Raw genomic sequence first — 22631 nt, 5'->3', positions numbered from 1 at the left:
ATTGGTTAGGATTGTGATTTGGTTGTATAATAGGTTTAGAATTGTGATTTGGTTGAATGATTTGTTTTGTTGAATTGATTTAGAATTTTTTTATAATTTTTTTTTTTGTATTTATAAAATCGATTTTTGTATTTTACAAAACGATTTTTCTATATAAATTCAATTTTTTGGACTTTACAAAAAAAAAATTTCTATATAAATTCGATTTTTTGGATTTTACACAACATTTTAAATATCTATAAAACTTTTTTTGTGATTAAAAACTATTATTTGGGATTTAAAAATATTTTTAATATATATATATTATTAAAACTATTTTTTGTAATTATTAAACTATTTTTATTTATTACAAATTTTTTGTTTATTAGAACTATTTTTATATATTTATTAAAAATTTTAAATATATATAAATCTTTTTTTGTGATTAAATTATTTGGGATTTTTTTTTAAAAAAAATTAATTTATATATTTCTGTATTTATTAAATATATTTTTTAAATTTACAGGTCTCATGATGATCAGACCCGGCCTCGACAGCGTCGTGGTCGTGGTGGTACGGGGAGCCAGTCTCGGGATTCCAGCCATTTTCAGGATTCCCCTTCGCCCCACAGCTCCAACCATACATCTCCCTCTGCTGCACCCGCTCCTGCTCCTCTCGCTCCCGCTGCTGCATCCGCTCCTGTTCCTCCGGGTCCTCCGGGAGTGATGCGTGTTGCGGAGTTGGTTCAACAGCCCGGTCGTGACCATCTTCCGTATCTCACTCCGTATCCACATGGACGGGGTCAAACATGGTAATTAAACATTTTTTTTTCTTTAAATTTGGATTCATTATTAACCGTTTGTTCTTTTAATAAGGTTCAACCGATCCGGGAACGGGATCAGCGCATGGATCAACCGTATGATGTACTCGGCCCTCGACAGTGGACATCCGACTTTCACTCACTTCCCAACCGACAAGCAGGTTCTGTGGTTTCGTCAGTTTGCGGTAAGTATTCTAATTTTTTACTTATATTTTTAATCTTTAATATAAATTTTCTACTAATTGTGTTTTTTTTTCAGCAAGAGTTCAACTGGAATTCCGATGAGACGCTCTTTATCTATCACCACTTCGTCCATAAAGTAATGGACAACTATGGAAAGCAGATCCACGAGTGGAAGAAGAAGTGGGAAATCAATAAGGTTCGATTTAATTTATTAAACCATTTTTTAATTTATTAAACTATTTTTTAATTTATTAAACTTTTTCTTTTTTTTTTATTAAAAGGTCCCAAAGTCGATGAACGACACGGTCTGGAAGGAGTTGTGTGCGCATTGGGATAAGGAAGAGACGAAAGAAACTTCTTCCACCAACTCCACCAACCGCAGGAGCGACCGTAAAGGGAAGGGCATCTACAAGCATAACTTGGGTGCTCAATCTATTGCCACTCTCGGAGATCGCATGGTAAGTTCAACCGCTTTTTCTTCAATTATTTGAGTTTCAGAATTTAAATTTATTGTGCATTTCTTCTAATTTCTAATGTTTCTTTAATTTATGTTTTTTTTCAAGGCGGAAGAAAATGATGGCGAGCCGGTTGATGATCTCGCCCTAATGAGGAGGGCGTATACCAACAAGAAGACCGGCCAGATTGATGGCGGTCTTGTGAGGGACGTGGTCGACCTGGTCCAAACTCAGGTGGTAGACGAAGTGTCTCAGCTTCAAACCGAGGATGACGCTTCGACGGCTTCGACCAACTTGTCCCGGTTTCGAATCAACGAAATCGTTGAATCCGTAAGTTCTTGGTTTTTAAAAGTTCAATTCATTTATTTCTTGGTTTAAATTTCTAAATTTGGCTTTTTTCTATTCAGTCGGTTCCAAAGAAGAAGGGACGTTTGGTCGGTTTGGGTCGTCGCACCCGGTCGGTTCCCCCTTCTTCTGCACCACTGCCCTTTGTTGATCCAGAAGTACTTACGGCCCAGTTGAAGGACAAAGATGATCGTATATCTTTGTTGGAGACCCAGATGGCGGCTCAACAGGCGGGCTATGAGGCACAGAGGAGGCTGAACCAGCAAATGATGGAGATGATGCAGAGGATGTACCCGAACGAGGTGTTCCCGGGCGTGTCAGACCCGTAGTTTTTTTTTTTTCCACAAACTCGGAATGTTTTATTTTTATTTGTGAAACTTTGAATATTAATTAATATGATTTCAATTTTACTTTTAATTTCATATTTTCGAATTTAAATTTCAGAAATTTTATTTTTTTAAAATTATATTTTTAATTATATTTTTCATTAGATCGATCGATGCGTTTTTGAACAAAAACGCATCGATCGATGCATTTTTTAAAAAACTTTCGGGCTATACCGAGGGACAGGTTCCTCTGTTTATTCCGAGGAACCAGTTCCGTCGGCATATTCCGAGGGACAAGTTCCCTCGGAATATACCGAGGGAAAAGTTCCTCGGAATAAACCGAGGAAAATGTCCGTCGGTATACTCCTATCGATCGATGTATATATGTCCAAACACGCATCGATCGATGAACTTCCGAGGAATTATACCGACGAAGTTCTCCCTCGGTATATTCCGAGGACATTTCCGACAAACTGTTGATCCTCGGAATTTCCTCGGAAATTTTTTTCCTCGGAGTTCCGTCGGAAAATTCCGAGGGATTTCCGAGGAAAAAAAGAAATTCCGAGGAATTATTTCCGACGGCGTGTTTCGTCGGTATGTTGTCGGAATAACGTTATTCCGACGAAATTCCGACGATTTTTTCCCTCAGAATCCCTGATGTTTTCTTGTAGTGTTGCTTCATGTGTAAACTTAAGTTGAACTACAATAACCAGTTAAAATCTTTTGGAGAAGTGAGAATGGAGCTGAGTGGTAATATTCGGTCTTCATTAGGTGGCTTGGTCATTGTCAATTTCGTAGAAATTACAGAATAAAAAATTATAAGAGCTAAATCCTCATGCTTCTCTTTTTCTTTTGTTCATCTGTCCAAGTTAAAAGTTTCGGATCAAAAGCATACAAATCTTACCTTTGCGAGCACGAAGTAGAAATTATGCCTTAAAGTCATTATGATAGATAGATAATTTCGTCTTGGCCGAGAATATAATATGCAAACAGTAATGATGAGCCTAGAAGGAGTTTAATGTTTGTTTGAATCCTCGTGAGATAATGTTGGAATAGAGAACACAAAACAATTAAATCAGTGTGATCAAAAGTCAGTCCTCTCCTTGGCATCCTTCTTGGCCTCTCTAGTGAACGAAGGGTGAAAGCGTCATATTAGGTAGCGAAAAAGACTAATTCTAAAATCTCATGCTCAAAAGACTTTTACTGGGTCCGATAATTGATCAAGAGGGATTAATAAGTCAACAGGAAGGACTTGACCATATCGATCTTTTTCATATAAATGAACACACACGACACATGTTCTCTTTATACAATCTCAAGAAGATTCTAATGTAAGAGTCCTAAGAGCCAAACAATAAAACAGTAAACTAAAGGCATGGAGGAGGCGATGGGATCATGGGACACAAGAAGGGAGGAACAAGAAGAAGAAGAGAAACAAGTGTTAAAACTTCCAGGGTTTAGGTTTCATCCGACCGATGAAGAGCTTGTAGGTTTTTATCTCTCTAAAAAAGTATTCCTCAAGAAATCTAGCAAGATAGATGAGATAATCAGCCAAATTGATATCTACAAATTCGATCCATGGGATCTTCCTCGTAAGTTTTCTCACTCACTCTTGCATGTATATACCAAATATATTTTTTGAGTTTATTCTCAGTACGAAAATAAAAGGAAAAACTTCATGCATTTTGTGTAATAAAATTTAACACATAAAATTGTAGTTATAAGCTGCTGATTAGAGGTGTGTTTGTTTGAAGGCTCAAGTAATACGGAAAAGGAGAGCTACTTCTTCTGCAGAAGAGGAAGAAAGTACAGAAACAGCATAAGACCGAACCGAGTGACTGGTTCCGGTTTTTGGAAAGCCACAGGAATCGATAAGCCTGTCTATTCCGATGGCTCCAGCAAAGCCGTGATAGGTCTAAAGAAGACACTCGTTTATTATCTTGGAAGCGCCGGGAAAGGAAGCAAGACTGATTGGATGATGCACGAGTTTCGCCTCCCAACAGCCAATGACACCATCCCTGGTGGCTCCACTCTCGTTAACCCTACTCCTTCTTCCTTGTTACATGCTGTAAGTTTGTAACCTACTCAATAATGAATGCATGCATGATCATATATATTATGGTTGGCTACACGTTTTAAGCATATCAAATACAGTTATGAACTTCGGTGTGGAATCTTCCTATTATTAAAAAAAAAAATCACAATGCTCAAGATTGATTCTAGGACCGGGGGACAGCCAAATGAAATATTTTTCTTAGCCCTCAAATTTTGTCTTAATATGTATCATTATCTTGCCTCTAAACTATTCAAAACATACATATATGTATCAATCATTCAGCTTTTCTACCATAATTATTTTAGGTCACATAGATGTCAGGACGTCCCTAATTGATTCATATGATATCTGATTGCAGGAAGTGTGGACGTTATGCCGGATATTCAAGAGAAATGTGTCTAGTAGAAAATACACTCCGGACTGGAGAGAGTTAGCAGGTGGGAAACGCATGAAGCCGCAACAATCTAAGTATCAAGAAGCTTATATCAGTTTTGGTGACAATGAGAGTAGTAGTAGTACCAATAATATCAACGTTATGGAACGCAAAGAGAACTATGAGAGGAACGTTTTCCAGCTTCGCCAAACGCCCCATCAACACCAGCCCATTCCAGTGGACACAACTATTACTACACAAGTCGATAGTACGGTTCCACATTTCTCAAACGACAACATTCACGATATAACCTACGAGAACTGGGACGAGTTACGATCGGTTGTGGAATTTGCTTTCGGCCCTTCTTTTCTTAGTTAGGTGTCTTGAATTAACCTGATAAGTTGATTACTAGTATAGTACTTGGACCTTTTGTTGGATGTTGCAAGGGACGATAGACTGATCAGTGATCATCAGTTTTCTGTTATATACATATTATATGTATCTTATTGTGTATATGAACTTACATGATTATATATATACGTACCCATATTGATCCATATAATAATATTCTCCGTTTCGATCCTGGGCAGCACCATCATTATCCAATAGCTTTTTTTTTTTTTTTTTGTAAACTTCCAATAGCTGTTCATTCAATAAAATAAAATATATGATTTATATGTTCTCCGTTTCTCCTATATTATTTAACCTACATTTTCCTTTTACGTTCTTGGTAACAATAAATCTTTTGAAGACAAAACTATGAGCGATACATATATAATTGTTCGTACGTTGAATGTCTTTTCTTTTGTCAAAATGTGAATTCATTTCATTTAGAAATGGCTTGGAGATACAAGACTAACCAGATAACCTGGATCTAAAGATACTCTCAATTACTTTACCTCCCTCTTAAGACTCTTTATGGTTAGTTTTCAATCTAGAGTTATCTGGCCCGGTTTAGTTTTGTCTTTACTCTTTCCTTGATGAATATTCTCCGTTTAGTTTGATGAGATTCTTTCAATAATGATATCCTTTTTGTTTTTTTTTTCTTGGGCTGTTTGAGTAAGGTTTTACAGGTAGACCATTAGTTTCTGTCTCAACTTGCGATGTATAGTATTCATTCATGCTCGATGCACTTTGTTTAATGGGCTTGAAACGAACCATATGGATGTCTAATTATTAAGTTATTGTTAGTATGTTTGATTGCCCCATATTGTTTTCTTCTTATAGCCCAGTTGCATACTATCTTCTTCTTTTTCTCTTACAAACGAAAAGACTTGGGTAAACCAAACTTTCCAGCTGAACTGGAACATGTCATCGCCTCCACCACTTAGTGGAAGGTAATAGAGATATGCGACACTTTGGATTTTATGAAATCCATCCGCAATACATGTTATTAAAATTGCAAGTTTATCACATTGCCTAGCTAAGTTCGAAGCACTAGTTTTCCACTCACCTGTAAAATGTTAATATTATAATGGTGATACACACTATTGATTGGATCCTACAGATGAAATAAAGTGTGTCACAATCATCCTACTTAGGCATCTTGATTTTGTAGGGACTCAATCTTTATGGTCCGTCTTTGTGGTGGATGGGGTCCATATTTGCTTTCTTGATTCAATTAAGTAATCGTGTTTTGTTGTTGTCATGGCCTGCTGGACACTAAGGACACCATTCATCCATCACTTCACACCATTCATCTTCCTTGCTTGCACCACTATTAATCACCATCATCATCATATAATAAATAAACTAAACTCTTATTGGAATCGTAATCGCATAAATCATCATAATCAATAGTGATCTTCGTGATTTTGTTTTACTAAACAATTAAAGAATATTCCATGTGTATAGGATATGTATGATATCTTGCTATCTTTTAATTTAATGTGGACTCATCTTCGACCTCAAGCCTGTCTTTTTACTATTTTTCTCCCTTTGACAAAGTAGCCGACGCACATCTTGTTTTTTCCATCACTTTTTTCTTTAGCTTTACTCTAATTATCTATCTTGTGAATTTATTCTTCGTCATACCATCATTGCATTGCTTTACTCTTGTTTCGAAATTCACATGCGTACGAAAAGGGACATAATAATTGTTTGAATTCTAAGCTCCATTTTCTGTAGATCGATATTAAAATTTCATATTGTGTGTGAATTGTGATACTTACCACTTGCCCCCACTAAAGAACTATGCATGATATTAATGGTTAGATTTTTTTCGAGTGGTTGGTTCCTAATGTGGACAACAACCAAACTATTTTCTCACCTTTATTCATCCATAAGAAAGTACAGTCTTTACCCGTAAATGTTCATGTCTTGTTCCTATCAAATATATCAGTGTCATGTCTTAACCATATAATGTTTTTTGTCTTGGATAGAAACATAAACTTCTAATTATGTCTTTCATCTAACCACATGATGTTTTGTTTTTTTTTGTGCTATTAGAGAGGATGATACTTGCGTATGTACAAAATTAATTTTGCCAAAATCAAATCAGAAAAAGGATTAGGGCAACTGGGCAATAGTGGTATAGGCTACTCCTTTAAACCCTTGATATCCCTCTCACACCTCTTATTTAACTGCATATTTTTGTTGTCCAATCAAAAGCACAGTTAGATCTGTCACTACAATGTATATAATTGCTATTGTTTGATAGATCCAAGACCTGACGAAAATGGCACATTAAGAAATTGTATTATAATGTGGCTTTTGCAAATTGATACGAATTATATATACTATACTTGTCAAATAAACTCCCACATCACAAAGTAGGGAACAATATAAAGTCTAGAATTGAGGATCATGTTCCCCTTTATCTCTCTAATCACCTCTCCTATTTTTTCTGTGTTTTACTAAATCTTTAGTTTTTTTTTTATCAAATCTAATTCTTTATAGTTTTGTTTCACATTTTAAAATCTTACTTAAGGTATTATTTTAAAGTTTTGATTACTTTTAGTTTACTAGCTCTTGGGCCTATGTGAAATAAGGTTTGGTTTGATAACACTCCTCTGGTTAGGATTTGATTGATACTTGTAAAAAGCACAATCACATACATGATAAATGCAACAATTTCAAGTGAAATAAACAGTCGACATCTTTAATCACAACTAACTAATTTATTAACTGCATCACAGAGTATCGACGACTTAGATAGAAACCGAAAGTTGGGTTCCATTTTGGTATGAAAAGTAGAATATTTGCCAAAGATTTGTGAGAAAGAAGAAAAGATAACGAAATGAGGGCATCGATATCATCGTTGGTCCATGGTTGACATGGTACGCCATTTATGAATATGAGGTCTCATCCAAAGTTTTTGTCTAAAAGCATATTTGATTTCTGTAATATAATTATATAAACTAATAAAGTAGGGACGTTGATTATTCGAGGTTAGGCTACAGAACAAATGAAAACCGACCCAAAAATCAATCAATGTCGAAATGATGATGATATTAATTTGTATAACTTTTCTAATGCCGTCTTTGCCGTGGAAATTTCTTCTTCTTTTTCATAGATAATATTCAAAACCAAGTAGTGGAATACATTACTACTGCTTATAATATAAAAAGGTAAATCATGTTCATTCATCTAAGTACTGAGTACATTGAAAGTTAAAGATGACTTATATCATTTCCATTAAGAAAAGAAAACCTGGAAGAATGAGAAATTCCAAAAAATGAAAAACTTTATGTTGTGACCCCACTCGGAAATCTAACAAATTTTCTTTAATACTATTCCTGACTACTATATTATTTGGAGTGTGTAATGTGTCACCAGAATTATTGTATTCTATTGACTTTTATGAAAGTTCATTTGAGAAAGAAAAAAAGAAAATTCCATTGTTGAATGGTGTACTATATCAGATGGTAAAGGTGACGACACTCATAACACACAACCTACAAGAGCATGATTATTAGGAGATTTTTACGATGAAGTTCTTAACTGAATATAAGAATCCGTTTCTTAATTTTTAACTAAAAAAGTTAAGAACCGTCTCTTAAAACTATTATTTAAGAGCCGGTTCTTAGTCTTTTTAGTTAAAAGTTAAGAGTCAGGTTCTTATATTCCGCTAAAAACTTCGTCTCAAGAACCCTTCAATAGGTTAAGCTCTTCCATGCTGATATAATTTTCAAAATTGATAATAAAAGAAAATGTAAAAGTCGGTTCTAAACACATCCAATAACGATTTTAAATTCAGATAACTTTAATATTATTGCGTGAAATTTAACATATCAGCATGTCACCTGCAAGCATAATACTTTGAACTGTATAATATACATAAATATCTGATTAACTGATGGATTAAAATAGTAACGTGTAAGATAGGAGAGTTTTCTTTGATATTTAAAATGGAAGTTGAGGAAAGTTCCAAGCATGGAATCAGATTCACGTGTTGGAGAAGGGGAAATAAAGGGAAACGGTCCCAGGAGTGGGCCCAAAGCAGCCCGCATTTAAATTAATAAAAATTAAATAATAGGAAAAATAAAGCTTGGCCCGGCGGTGCGATGTTGATGTGTTTGTGTAATGTTTAATGTTTCAAAAAGTTTTTAAATGCCGAGTTTTGTCTTTTTCTTTGTGGACTCCAATTTTAAGATTTGTTACCTAAATAAAATAACTTTTTTTTCTACCGACAGTGTGCTTTCAGTTACCGATTCGCAAGCTTACTATGTTACACACAGTATCGTACTATTACATAATCTATTAGTATTAATAAAGATTCTTGTTCCTGCGGCTGGTGCGTAGTTGCGTATGTGTGTGTGTCGCATACATAGCCTTATGGCCAACTATCAGAACTTTTTTTATGTGATCTTTGGTTGTTTTAGAAGAAAGGAAAAAAACTACTCGTTCGATTTTAAAGTTGAAGGAAAAAATATTGAGGAGTATTTGTTTGACGTGACTTGATGATCAAAATCGCAAACGTCTGTATCGTGTTAATAGCAGACAAGTTAATAATGTCACAAAAATACAAAAACAGCGTGAAGAGACGGCAATAATAACGTGAATGTTGATGATTCAGCCCGGGACCATTTCACAAATAAGTTTCAGAGTCGTGCTAGAATTATATGTACTATATATACGACCTAATCAATGAAAGTGCTATTCTAGCGGTAAATTTTATACGATCTCTTTCCAGTGACATAAATGTTTCAGTATGCGTTTATTTATTTGTATTAGAAAACTCTGCATTAAAAATTAGAAAACTAAAAGAAAATATTTAAAAAGTAGCGTGAAAAGAGAACGTGAGCCAACAACATTTCACATGCTTCAAATAACTAAAACTAGTACGTGGTTCCTCGAAACCTCGCTCTAGTTTTACATCTGTACATTTACGTGCGTGCGAACTCATCAACGTTATAGATTAAATTACATTATATTAATCTCAGTCAAACTTCCTTCGAATTCAAAATCCATATAATAGCTAGTTCACTTGATGATGCGTGGTTGATTGCATGATAGCATGTAAACACAGCATTGAATTATTGACTGCATTGACATTTCAATAATATATACTTCTTCTGTTCCTAAAAAATTCATATTTTAGGATTTTCACACTTATTAAAAAAAATATTAAATTTTAGTTATTAATATATTATTTTCTGTAATCAACTATTTTCCACGAGTTTTAATCAATAGAATTTTAATAAATACATTTATGTTTTTTTAAGTTTACAATTTACATTTAGTTTATGCATTAAAAATATGAAAAATGTATTTTTTTGAAATAATTTTTTTTTCTAAATTATGGATGTTTAAGAACAGAGGGAGAGGGAGTAACAAATAGATAGGGTATTTGAATACGAAGATGATGTGGTGATTATGTTGGGTGTAATATATACAGTTTTTATTTATTTATTGAAATGCGTTTATTTGATATGAAAGGGACAACACAAGCTTGTTATTTACGCACATCGATTCTTTAATTCTATTTTCTTCTTTCCATAAGCCAATCTATCAGTTCATGTAACCTTTTTAACACGTTAAACTACGTTATAATCCAAAACTCTTTTAACCCTATTTTATCAGCATTTAAGTTTTCACTCCCGTACGAATATATAACTCCAAAAGATTAATATATACGACTTCTTTTCCTTTTCACGAGTATTTCGAATATTTTTGGTCCAAATATAAAATATGCTTTTGTCACATACTTGATGGAATATAACCAAAGCCAAGAATAAAAATCCTAATTAAAATCATTAGATAATAGAGGTTTTGGTGGAACTCTCTCTTTACCTTATGATTTTACAATTCTCCTTTATTTATTTTTTGCCCTCGAAAATGTTATATTAATGAGATATATTATTATATTAATATAAACAGGATAAGTTGGAAACTACTCAACATTGGACCCACTCTTTGTCACAGCGACATTTGCGCGCGTCTTCCACGTCAGTTTAATGCGATTTCGTAACGGCTAGTCAAACTTTTGTTTCTTTTCCAACCTGCGCTTAAAATCTACCACTGGCTAACTTGCACTTGACCCACTCCTTCAGTTTCTTTGAGCATCAGTTCTCTCGAGTATAGAGGAAAAAGTTGAAATGGCTTTTTTTATTTCATCTTTGCTTTTAGTTTACTGGTCTGTCACTCATAACCCACGATTTCGACCACTTACTTTTACTTTTCGTATCGAATAATAATAAAATTTCTAGAAAAACACAAAGACTTGTAACGTTTCAACGAAAGTATATGCTAGTGAAAACCCATCTCGTGAAAAGTGACGTTGATATATGGGAGAAAGACTAGTAGTTGAACCACGAAACTTGCCACTTTTTTTGTTGCAATATGACATTGGAAAGTGGGTATAAACCTAACCCACGATTTTCAGCAACAGGATGACCCTCGTGAACCCCCTTCTGCATTAAAGAACTGACACACATGTCAAAGATTCGTGCTCCATCATCATCACTATTGGTACAGTTTTAAAAACCACGATTTTTTTAATACTGTTTCAACTATTTACTATTTTAGGACATTTACAATTTACTGAGTATTGTTAGGAAAGATTAACATGAAGACTAGCGGTCTTTGGAGATTTACAGATTGGACAAGTGTTAATCGAAGAACCACACACACTGCATAGACACATGTGTCTGCATGGTAACAGTAACACACTAGCTTCTCCTTTCCCACAGCCTCTACACATCGTACTTGAAACCGTGCGCATCATCGTACTATCACCCTCGTCGTTGCTTCCGCAACAAGACTGCGCGTCATCAGCAGTTGTAGGCTCCTCCCAGCGGTTACGTTCCACTGCGGCGAGGACTTGTTGGAGATTGGACCGTAGGGAGTTTACGGTGGCTTCATTAGACTGTGCCATGTCACGCCATAACTGATTCTCTACAGTGAGAGACTTAACCTTCTCTTCAAGAAAGAGGTTGAGTTTGCCTATGTGATTGATCTCATCGTCTTTGGCTCTAAGTGTCTTCATCAACCCTTGCTCAATAGCTTCCATTATCTTCCTAACTTGTTGTTTTCTCTTCTCTTCAATCCCCATTCTTATTATCTCGACCTAATAAAAATATTGTCAAACATCATCAGTCGATATGAACCAGCAAAAAATTAAGTTATAAAAATGTTTAATAATTAATAACACTTACATGATTAGAGATCAAGCGGTCGATATCTAAGTTGTGGCGTTGGACGTTAGAAGACAAGTCTTGTCCTAGGAACATGAGAGGATCGGTGCAACGTTTCTGGCTTGGCATAGGGTTTTCAACAACCGATTCTTCTCTGGGGCGTTTTCTCAAAGACGACACAGGAGGAAGATAGTTAACGTTGTTGCCATTATTATTGTCGCTGTTGTGTGTGACAGAACTATCAACGGAATGGATCGTTGGTTTGGACTGGTGAACCAAAAAATCAACCGGTGATGTGTTGTAAATGGGATTAAACGTAGAAGTTTGACATTCCATGGTATGGTTAAATGGCATCGCAGTCGCTGGAAGAGTGTTGTATCTGATCTGGTTTGTGTAGACTAAACCGTTTGCTTCAACGGGATACATCATTTCTCTGTAAAGAAAACAAGCCGTAACGTTAGGTTTTGTTGGAAAAAAAACGTAGAAAATAACAAAGAGGAGAGAATGAGAAGAACACATACCTGTTGGAAGAAAATAATGGATTAAGATGGTGTGCTTCAACGGCCATCGAAACTGGTTCAAAGCTATTAAATGGGCGATTCAGAAGGGAGCGTTTAAAAACGTGAAAGATGGTGGTGGAAGAAGTAATGGAAGGTTGTGAAGGGTTTTAATATACGGTTTCACAGAGAGGAGAAAACTAAAAAACAAATATCAAAGCAGAAACCAACACCACCCTTGTCTGCTAATTTATAGAGAACAGAGAGGAAGATGTGATGTGTTTTTTATTTATTTATTTTCTAATTGTGGTTTTGTTGTTTTCTAGATAGCATTGTTTATTATTAAAGGCAAAAGAAAAACATTAAGCATGAGGATACTTCGGTTATCCGGCTGACCAGTCACCATTAAAGAAGTTTCTTAATTAGAAAAAAAAAAAGATTTGACAACGACATCTGTAAAATGACTAAAATCTGTATATCTACCTCATTTACGTTCTTTTATTTTATTTTTTTACTATAAATTGTTGTTTCTCTCTTGTTTCGCCTAACTCTTGTCGTTTTTTTTCTTCATATTACTGGTCAAAACTGACGACAAGTAAATCTATATTGGTAACAGAAGTGTTTGGTGTAAGAAACCGTGGAAGATTCATTGTATGTAGTGTGTGAATACATACGTAAATGCCAATGTGTGTTTAATGTATAAACGCCAAAATTGTGGTACATCAAAAGGGGTGGCTCATGTGACAAGAGTTGTGCATCTTGTGACCCTCTTAAATTATTCGTATCGTTTTCAAACAAACGATCATTGTATGTTAGATCAGATCTCAATTTTATACGCTCTTGTTCCCGAAAGTAAGATTTTCTAGAGTTTTCACGTTTATTAAGAAAATAATAAATATTTACAATTTAATCTACAATTTACTTTTCAATACACTTTCCAATAATTATCCACCAATAAAATTTAATCAATTCAAATATTCATAATTAAAGGGGTTAAATGATACTGGGATATTTCAAATACTCCATCCGTTCTCGAAAGTAAGATTTTCTAAAGTTCCATTCAAATATTCATAATTAAAGTTTCTAAAAAATATACAAAATACCTTAAAAATATAAAAAATCTATTTTTATGAAACAAGAATAAACTTTAGAAAATCTTACTTTCGAGAACGGAGGGAGTATTTGAAACATCACAGTATCATTTAACCCCCAAAAAAAACATGCCATTAATTCGTTGTAGTAGATTGGGAAATTACTCATTTTATGTTTAATAAAACTACAAAATAACTGCTATGCATGCATGAATTTGAAAACGCCAAGGCTCAGAATTTCTGAACAAAAAAAGTTATTTATTTAAAAAACGGAAGATGCCAACAAAAATTTGAAGAATGCCTTATCCGTTGGGACAGACTTGGACAGGTCCGTTAGATTCCAACGGGGCGAATCCGTAAATGAGGCAGAGTACAGACGGCACTGACAATGCCACGTGTCAAAATGACAAATGTTAAAATAGGGTAGACAAAAAAACCAAACCCAACCAAGTTAAACCGAACCAACCGAACCAAAGTCTATTTCAAACCATTCAGTTGAAGATTTTTCCAATTCGAATGGTTCGGTTTTAAACCGAACCGAGCCGAGAAACCGATGTGTTTTTGTAATTATTTAAATTAAAAATATTAGTAATACCAATATACTAAAATTCTAATACCATACTACATATTTTCCATTTTTCATTTATAACATATATTATTCTAACCGAATATATAATTATTAAAATATTTGATTTTAAAAACAAGAAAAGTTTGTATCTTTATATTCTTATATATGTAAACATGGATATTAAATCTAAACCTAAAACCTAAAACCTAAAGCAAGTTTTATTAAAAACAAAAGTTCTTCTCCACAGCGTCACATAGAAGATGATTCATTGTAAGCTTTTTAATAATGATATAAAAAAATTACTAATAATGTTGGTTTTTTTATTTTAGTTAACTTTCATTTGTTTAAATGCTTATATATTTTTATGACTTTTTAAAAGTTTTTACTTCAGTTTTATATTGAAATTAGTTCACATAGTTTACATAATTTATGCTTTAAAACATAATTTATCTTAAAAAAATTAAACTAAGAAAAACCTAAATAAACTGATCCAAAAAATAAATCAAACCGAACCAAATGGAAACCGAACCAAATATAAACTGAATCGAACACAAACCGAACTGTACCAAACCAAACTAACTATGGTTTATTTCACTTGGAAAAATACTAGAATCAAACTAACCAAATCGAACCGAATCTGAACCGACCGAGAAAATAACCGAAGTCCCCTATGTTCAAGTGTGGGATCTGTGGTCCACGTGTGATGGAGTTGCCGGGATACTAGGGTCGCATGGGCACGTGTGAGGTGCCAGCTTGGCATTATTTTCAATTTTATTTTAGTTTTAGCTTAAAGAGAAATTTTGATAAATAAAAGAAAATAAAAAGCAGCCGTTGAGAAAGGTACGGTGTACCCACCGCTGCTTCTTTACCTCTTTTTCTAATTTTGTTTGTGGTTTTTTTAATTGTTAATACTGTTTTGTCTGTTACCCTGCCACGTATGTTAACCTAGAATAATGCCACGTGTCGCCATTATCTCTCTTCCATGTAGTGTCATTGCACATTAAGAGGAAAACTAATTGGTTTCTTGTTCTTGGTTTGGATTATACTCACCATCCCTAGAAGATATTTTGATTGGTTTTTATTGAAAGTTCTAACTCATTCTGTAAACAAATTTTCATATTTCTTTTATTAATCTTTTTATCAAGAAGGAAATGGCTGTGGTGTCATTCACCTCGTATGGTGGAGAATTAATTATATAGACATATCTTCTCAGTTGCTAAAAAAAAGATATATCTTCTCTAAAAATGATTTGGGTTATATCATTTCATCTATATTATTAAAAGAAAAATACTCATTTGAAAATGTTCTTACTTCATTAATTAAATTCCCTATTTTTTTCTTTGTTTTTTTCAGTTGCATTTATGAAATATCCTAAAACAAAAAAAACTGCCTAATTTATTACTTGTTTTTTCAGTTACATTAATGAAATATGCTTAAATGAATTTAAACTTCCTATTTTATTGTTTGTCCTTTTCAGTTATCTTAATGAAATATCCTTAAATAAATTTGGACATAATGTCATTTAATCAACAAAAAAAACTCATGAGTTATCCTTACGTGCATAATTTTAATAATGTAGATTTTAAAAAACGTGCATCATTAAAATGTTACCTAAAATATACAGCACTAATATATAACATGCATCAATAAAACTAGAATTTGACTCACACAATTGTACGAATATTATTTTCAGTTGATTGAATTAAAAAAATATTTAAGAATGGCTATGTTTTTAAAAATTATATGGTATTATTTGCTCATAACTCATTTGTCATTTGCTAAATTGTTAGAAATAAAATTTTGGCATAATATAATTCAGTTGTCATTTGCTAAATTTATGGTTTTTATTTATATTTTTTATTATTTAATTATAATATTTTCATTTTATATTTGAAAGAGAAATGAATTTTCTTTCAAACAATATTTTTGTAAATGTATTTTTTTAAAAATAATCAATTTAAATTGTTATTATCATTGAATATAATTATTTTTGACATAATTTGAGTTTTTGTTTACATCAAAACTTATCATATTTTAGGATAATTTTAATTTAAAATGTAATTTTCATATTTTTCAAACAAATTCTAAAAATATTTTTTAAATATTTTGTTATAATTTTTAAAAAAATATTGAGTTGCATTTCAAAAAAAAAGGTCAAGATATTAAAAATATTCCAACTAAAATATGTAAAATTTAATATAGTTTTAAGGAAATTGTCAAAATAAAAAAAAAATTACACATAAAAAAAATCATGATTTTAGCTAACTGGGCGGATCATTATTTATATGATATCGGAAACGAAAGAAAAATTTAGGTTTTTACAATTATCTAATTAACTATGTATTCTCATTTTTTTATATTATTTTATATGATATCACACATTCGTAAAAAACTAGATAGTTTAAGATGCAAAAAAAAAAATTATTTAATGAATATAATATGAATGAATTTTTCAAATACATCATTTAATAAAATAAATAATTAAAAACTGAAAATTCACATCCGCGCGCCAGTGCGGATCAGGATCTAGTTTTTATATTAATCTGATTGATATATTCTAAGTTTATCCTTCTAAGCATAATTATACGCTGAAATGAAAGTCGTTCATTTTTAAATGATACATTAATAATACTAATGAAAATACGTAACATACACTAATTTATAATTAGGAATGTTTTTTTTTAATTAGGAATGCTTGCATCGCATGTCAACTGTTTTCTTAATTCTCAACATTATCGTCTCTCGTATATTTATAACTAGGTCAGATTACGTTTTATTTAGTAGTTGAACCTTTTATTTTTTATTAGCATTATGTGTATTTAGTCTAATATCGTGCATGCTTATATTTGCATTTAATTAAGCTATGAACATCTATGATCAAATATATAGTCAATCTGGACTATATAGATGCATGCAAGATGTAAACCATATGGTTAACTTTTCCGTGAGTACACACCTTATATTTGTTTTCTTCATTTATATGAATTCACATCTTATTTTTTGTTATTGCGGGTGGACTCCTTATTTTTATGCCGATCAAATGTATTCAGTAACAGTCACCCAATAAACTAATCTCCAATTAAGTACTACAGCGTATAAAGTAAGTTATTTTTGTTTGCAAACTCATTCAATTCACATAAAGCCACCGGAACATAAATTAAGTTGCCTTGGGAATGCTAATTGCTAGAGCATGAAGAGAGGCATAGAATCACGAGGTTAGCATAGCAACCGCATTAAGATGGGCATGCCTTTTGCATCATCTGCTTTTCAGAACATTATCTTTACCACTATATTACATTTAGTCGTATCATACATTTTATTATTGTTTGGGCCAATCTGACATCGTACGACTATTTTTTTTATCACCGACAGCTCAATATTAAAAAAAAATACTGAAGGTGCAGGTTGCCTAATAACAAAAGTCGAGGCTCGTTCTTGAATATATTACTTATCTAAAGAGTCGCGTTCACATGGGATTAAACTATAAAACTTGCATACATATCGGATGATAAAAGAAGATCAACTGAATAAGTCTCACATTTGAACTAGTTTAGTTTATAAATTATAATGGTGTCATCATCTCATTTTTTGTTTAGGTAAGGTTCAAGTTTATTTCTTTTTAAAACCCTAAATAATCAATTGTTGAGAGGATTGAGGTACATATATACTCCACCTGTTCCTAAAAGATAGACTTTTTAGTATTTTCACACATATTAAGAAAACACATTAAAGTACCATAATAAATGTATCGTTTTCTATAATTTTCAATTTTCAATAACTTTTAACCGATAGTAATCCAATAAAGTCAATTAATTTTTTTGAAGTTTACCATTTTTTCATAGAAAACACAAAAAATACATCTTTCTAAAATGAATTTTTTTTTCTAAAAAATCTATTAGTAAGGAACGGAGGGAGCAGAAAGTAACTTGTTTGAATATTTCAAAGTATGACTATGATGATTCAATTGCTTTATTTTACTAGATGTGCAGTGAGTAAATCATTAAATAAATATCACCAGTCAAATAGTACTAAAAATTAATCTAGATTCGCAAGAATATAAATTTTATAGAAGAAAATAATATATGTAGGTAAGTGGTTTTGGCGTGCCTGCTTTTGAGGGCAAAGGCATGACTCCATTGAGTTGATAAAAGTAGTTCTTTTTCTTTAGTTGAATTTAAAAGAGTTGTTGATCTATTATTTTCCACACATCATCTCAACCCTTCACCATAATGAGAATCTCAATGTCACACCAACGCATAATCGCACATCTAAATTTGTATATGGAACAAACTTTATTGTTCTTTTCTCCAAAGGAATCTCGTTTTCAGCATCCCTATATATGCATAATATATTTTGTAGTATTCATAAGGTCTTCTGTCATATATTCTCGATAGACATCACGCCATCATCTATGCCATACCTACAGTTCTAAAAGTTATGTACTTGTCAATATATAAAAGTAAACAATATGCACGTCCAATATATGTAATACTATGTGTTTGGCACGTATTTAGTAGATATCGATAAACACAAAATACGTGAAAGCAATGCATCGGAAAAGTTAGTTGAGCAAGGAATTGGATACGGCTCGAGATGGCATCACATGTATTGGAAAAAGTAAAGCAATGTGTCATTATAAACCATAAACCTCAATAATAGTGTTTCCGCTTTCTTATTCTCCCATCAACAAATATTTTGTTATCTTCACAACAAGCAAAATGGATTCAGTTATCAAGATTTAGGTTTCCGCTATTACATATCTCAAACATCTACATGACAACCACCACCACATTATATATTTGACGTTTTTTTGTCAAAATATATTGTTTAGAAATTAAAAGCAAGCTGATATATAAAGTTATATTAGTGGGGTATTTTGGTGAAGAAGGGAGGTGGATATATAGGTGAATCGAGCCCATTGTCAACATCTTGCTTGTATTGGAAACACACTACACTAGGACCTTAATTTCCACTCCTCGCAACAATTATATATTCCACGATTTTTATTGACCGTTGCACTCGATTTCATGCACCCATGTGGACCCACCAAACCTATCTGATAAAGTGATAATTGAGTAGAACAGCAAAGATGTCGTATGAATTTTCAAGTTATTACACACGTTACGTGGATCCAAGGCAATTTGTAGATCGAGACGGGCCGTAATTATCAAGGACTCGTATATATAATGACAATCATGTAATAAAATAAAGGAATAGATCATCCCTCTATTATCACTCATGGTTTCATCACCTAATCTTGATGACCTATCCCCACGTTAACGTTTCATTTTGGAATCGGGTGCCACAACTAATCTCACTTTTCCATGTTACATATGAATCAAAATTTGACTAAACTTGTCATGTTTAAATTAATTAATTAACGTGCCAATTAGCTGCCAAGATTGATTAACATATGATGCTAATGAAAATAATAAATTTTCTGAGTGAAGATAAGGGAATCATCACTCCACCCACCCACTAAACATAATGACAGAAACGAGTGAAATTGATATGTCTTTCTCTTTTCTTTTCTGAACTCATACAAAATGAATCCATGTTATAAAAATAAATTAAAATTCGTAGATAAATTTAAGGGAAATTGCATCCAGTAGCACAAAAGAAAATTATAATTCACTCACTAACCATTTACCCTAATTTCTTGTATAATGTGTAATAATACAGTTTTGCCCTTTTAATTAACTGGACAACCTGCAAAACAAAATTAAATATATATTAGATATTATTTATTGGAACAAGTCGACGTGGCTATTTGTCTGTCACAAATCTTTCTCTGAATTAAGTTTGTAACAGGTAATAACTGAGGAAGCGTAACAACTTGTTTCTGCTTCTTCAGCGATTACAAAGCTTCCGAGTACGTCCCCGTCGACGGATTTTGGAGGAGCATGCCTATTGTGAGGACTCTTTCGAAGAAGAAAGTCAAAGAATTCACCGATTCTGAAATCTAAAGCTAAGACGCCGGCATTGCGGCTCTGTGCATCTATTTTCTGTTGCGTGTGAGATTAGATATGGCGAAGACGAAAACAAAGTTGGAGAAAGAGACTTGAATACATGATTATAGAACTGCAGGCAACAGAGAAAAGGAAGGAGATGAACAAAAGATGTATTCCTATACTATTTTATGAAATCAAATAGATTGTCTTCCCTTTAAATTTGACACTTTTGTTTTCGCCATGTTTATTAATAAATATTGTACTGTTTATTATGTTATATTTCATTCGATGCTTGATAAAGAAGATTCAATCTTGTTTGCAACTATAGTTTACAAATTTTATGTGTTGGTTGTTGTTCCATGTTTCATTGATATGAGTTTTGTATCAGTATGTATATGAGTTTTATATTGGTGTGTATATGATTTTTTTTAAAATATATAGTTAACATAAATGTAATAAAATTTATTATGCCGTCAAATAGCATAGATTACAATGTGATGCTGCATCGAATAATATTCATAGGTTATATTTGGTTTCATAGTTTACTGATTAGGGTTCAGATTTACTAATTAAAGATTTGGGTGTAGTATTTAGTAGCTGTGGGAGTATTTACTATGTAGGGGGTTAGAGATTAGGTTGAGGTTCTATACTATTTCAACATTTATAGGTTATATTGGCTTTGTAGTTTACTGATTAGAGTTTAGATTTATTAATTAGGGGTTTCGATGTAGTATTTAGTGGTTGTAGGAGGGTTTATAAGGGTTAAAGGTGGGGTTGAGATCTTATACTATTTCAACAATATGGAATAGAACACGCACAACCTTTCAAACCAAGAAAATATGCATTCCTGGTTGTTTCTGAAACAATTTAGTAATTAGGAGTTTGACTTGGGTTATAGTATTTAAGTGGGTGTATAGGGTTTAATATTTATGATTCATACTGTAGTTGATGCATTTTTAAAAAAATATAAAAAACATTTATAAATTATATTCGGGTTTATATTTTACAGATTAGGGTTTAGCTTTAAGAATTAGGAGTTTGAGTATACTATTTATTTGATGTGTGAGGGTGTAATCTGTAGGGTTAATTAGATGTTAGGTTAGTGTCCTATATTATTTTGTCAAAATGAAATAACACATCCATGAACTTTCAAACTCAAGAATGTAAACCATATGCGATTATTATGAATATGATGTAGCTTACTTATATTCCCTCAGATGTAAACAGTTTACTGTAAATATTAGCCATACCTCACTTTATCTACGTCATCTATACATCTCTCTTCCACCTGCTACTTGTACGAGAGAAGATTAAAACCGGATCAATAGAATTATAATTGTTACTTCCCTAATTATGTCAAAATGAATGTCATGTACTTCATTTTCTTTGAAAACTTAACTATTTCGTAAATTGTCCCTAAATTTAACATCAAATTTCGGCATAAAATGAATGGATCTTCTTATTCTCCAATTCCATTGCACCACATTTCTCCATGGATTTGGTATGTTAAATAATTTTGAAAGATATATATGTTTAATATGAATAGATGTGATATAACAAAAAAAAAAGAATTGTCAGAAATATAATGCATCATTAAATAAATGGTACAAAAAAGGTGAGATCCCTAATAATAATAGAAACGTTGACAGGAAGGTAGATGTGCGTTTGTATTATTTTGGATTGTCCCTCTCTTCTCTTCCTCTATAATTACACTAACTTGTCGAATTCATCACACTTCCCCAACCAAACTTGTTTGCTCCATATATAATTATTATCAATTTATTGATATATGCAGGCAGAGACATGTGTGTGTCTGTCTAGCATATATAGTAGCTCACATAAATTATATCGATTGATTCCGTGGGATTATGACCTATGTTAGATTGTGACATCTGAGGTTTTTTGGCACTCTGCGTTATGTACGCATTTTAGACTGCGACATTTTTTGTGTGTATGCATAGCTGATGATGATTAATGATTTATGCCAATTTGGGAACTCTAGTAAGTATGCTTTTAGTGGTCCATCCCATTTTCAAATCTTATCTTATCTTATCTTTTTGCTAAGAATGTAAATTTCATTTTACAAAATGAAAGTTGAGGTTACAAAAGGTTATAAACAAAAAAAACTTCTACACTTGGTTCCACGGCCAAAAAATGTAAAAAAACATGGAAGTAAAGATAATCACTAGAAGTGAAAAAAACTTATCTTTTCTATAATTCAATATCTCAACAAGCTAGCCTTTAATCCAACCAATGAAGGTAGCTTGATTTGTTTATATTTGTAAAAGAACTAAAATAACAAAGCCTCAATTTATAAGTTTTACTGTTCATGTTCATGAGCTGATATGGTTCTTCAAAACAGGCTCATTTGAATTTAGGCCCAACTAAAGTCTTACACTGTAAATAAAGT

At 32.6% G+C, this 22631-nt stretch overlaps 2 protein-coding genes across 2 annotated transcripts; one reads left to right on the top strand and one right to left on the bottom strand.

Annotated features, from left to right (window-relative positions):
* The first annotated feature begins 3399 nt into the window (after positions 1-3399).
* Positions 3400-5072, top strand: LOC111210895 (transcription factor JUNGBRUNNEN 1-like). The gene is made up of 3 exons (XM_022711656.2): positions 3400-3700; positions 3863-4176; positions 4523-5072. Exons 1-3 carry the CDS (start codon positions 3484-3486, stop codon positions 4913-4915), a joined length of 924 nt encoding a protein of 307 aa, XP_022567377.1. The 5' UTR covers positions 3400-3483; the 3' UTR covers positions 4916-5072.
* A 6398-nt stretch (positions 5073-11470) lies between these two features.
* On the bottom strand, positions 11471-12923 carry LOC106377491 (probable BOI-related E3 ubiquitin-protein ligase 3). The gene is made up of 3 exons (XM_013817736.3): positions 12636-12923; positions 12136-12547; positions 11471-12047 (listed from the first exon to the last, which is right to left on the bottom strand). Exons 1-3 carry the CDS (start codon positions 12680-12682, stop codon positions 11532-11534), a joined length of 975 nt encoding a protein of 324 aa, XP_013673190.2. The 5' UTR covers positions 12683-12923; the 3' UTR covers positions 11471-11531.
* Between the last annotated feature and the right edge of the window lie 9708 nt (positions 12924-22631).

This window comes from Brassica napus, chromosome C1 (assembly GCF_020379485.1).
Source record: "Brassica napus cultivar Da-Ae chromosome C1, Da-Ae, whole genome shotgun sequence".
In the NCBI taxonomy this organism is placed as follows: domain Eukaryota; kingdom Viridiplantae; phylum Streptophyta; class Magnoliopsida; order Brassicales; family Brassicaceae; genus Brassica; species Brassica napus.
This window is presented reverse-complemented; position numbering and strand designations above follow the sequence as displayed.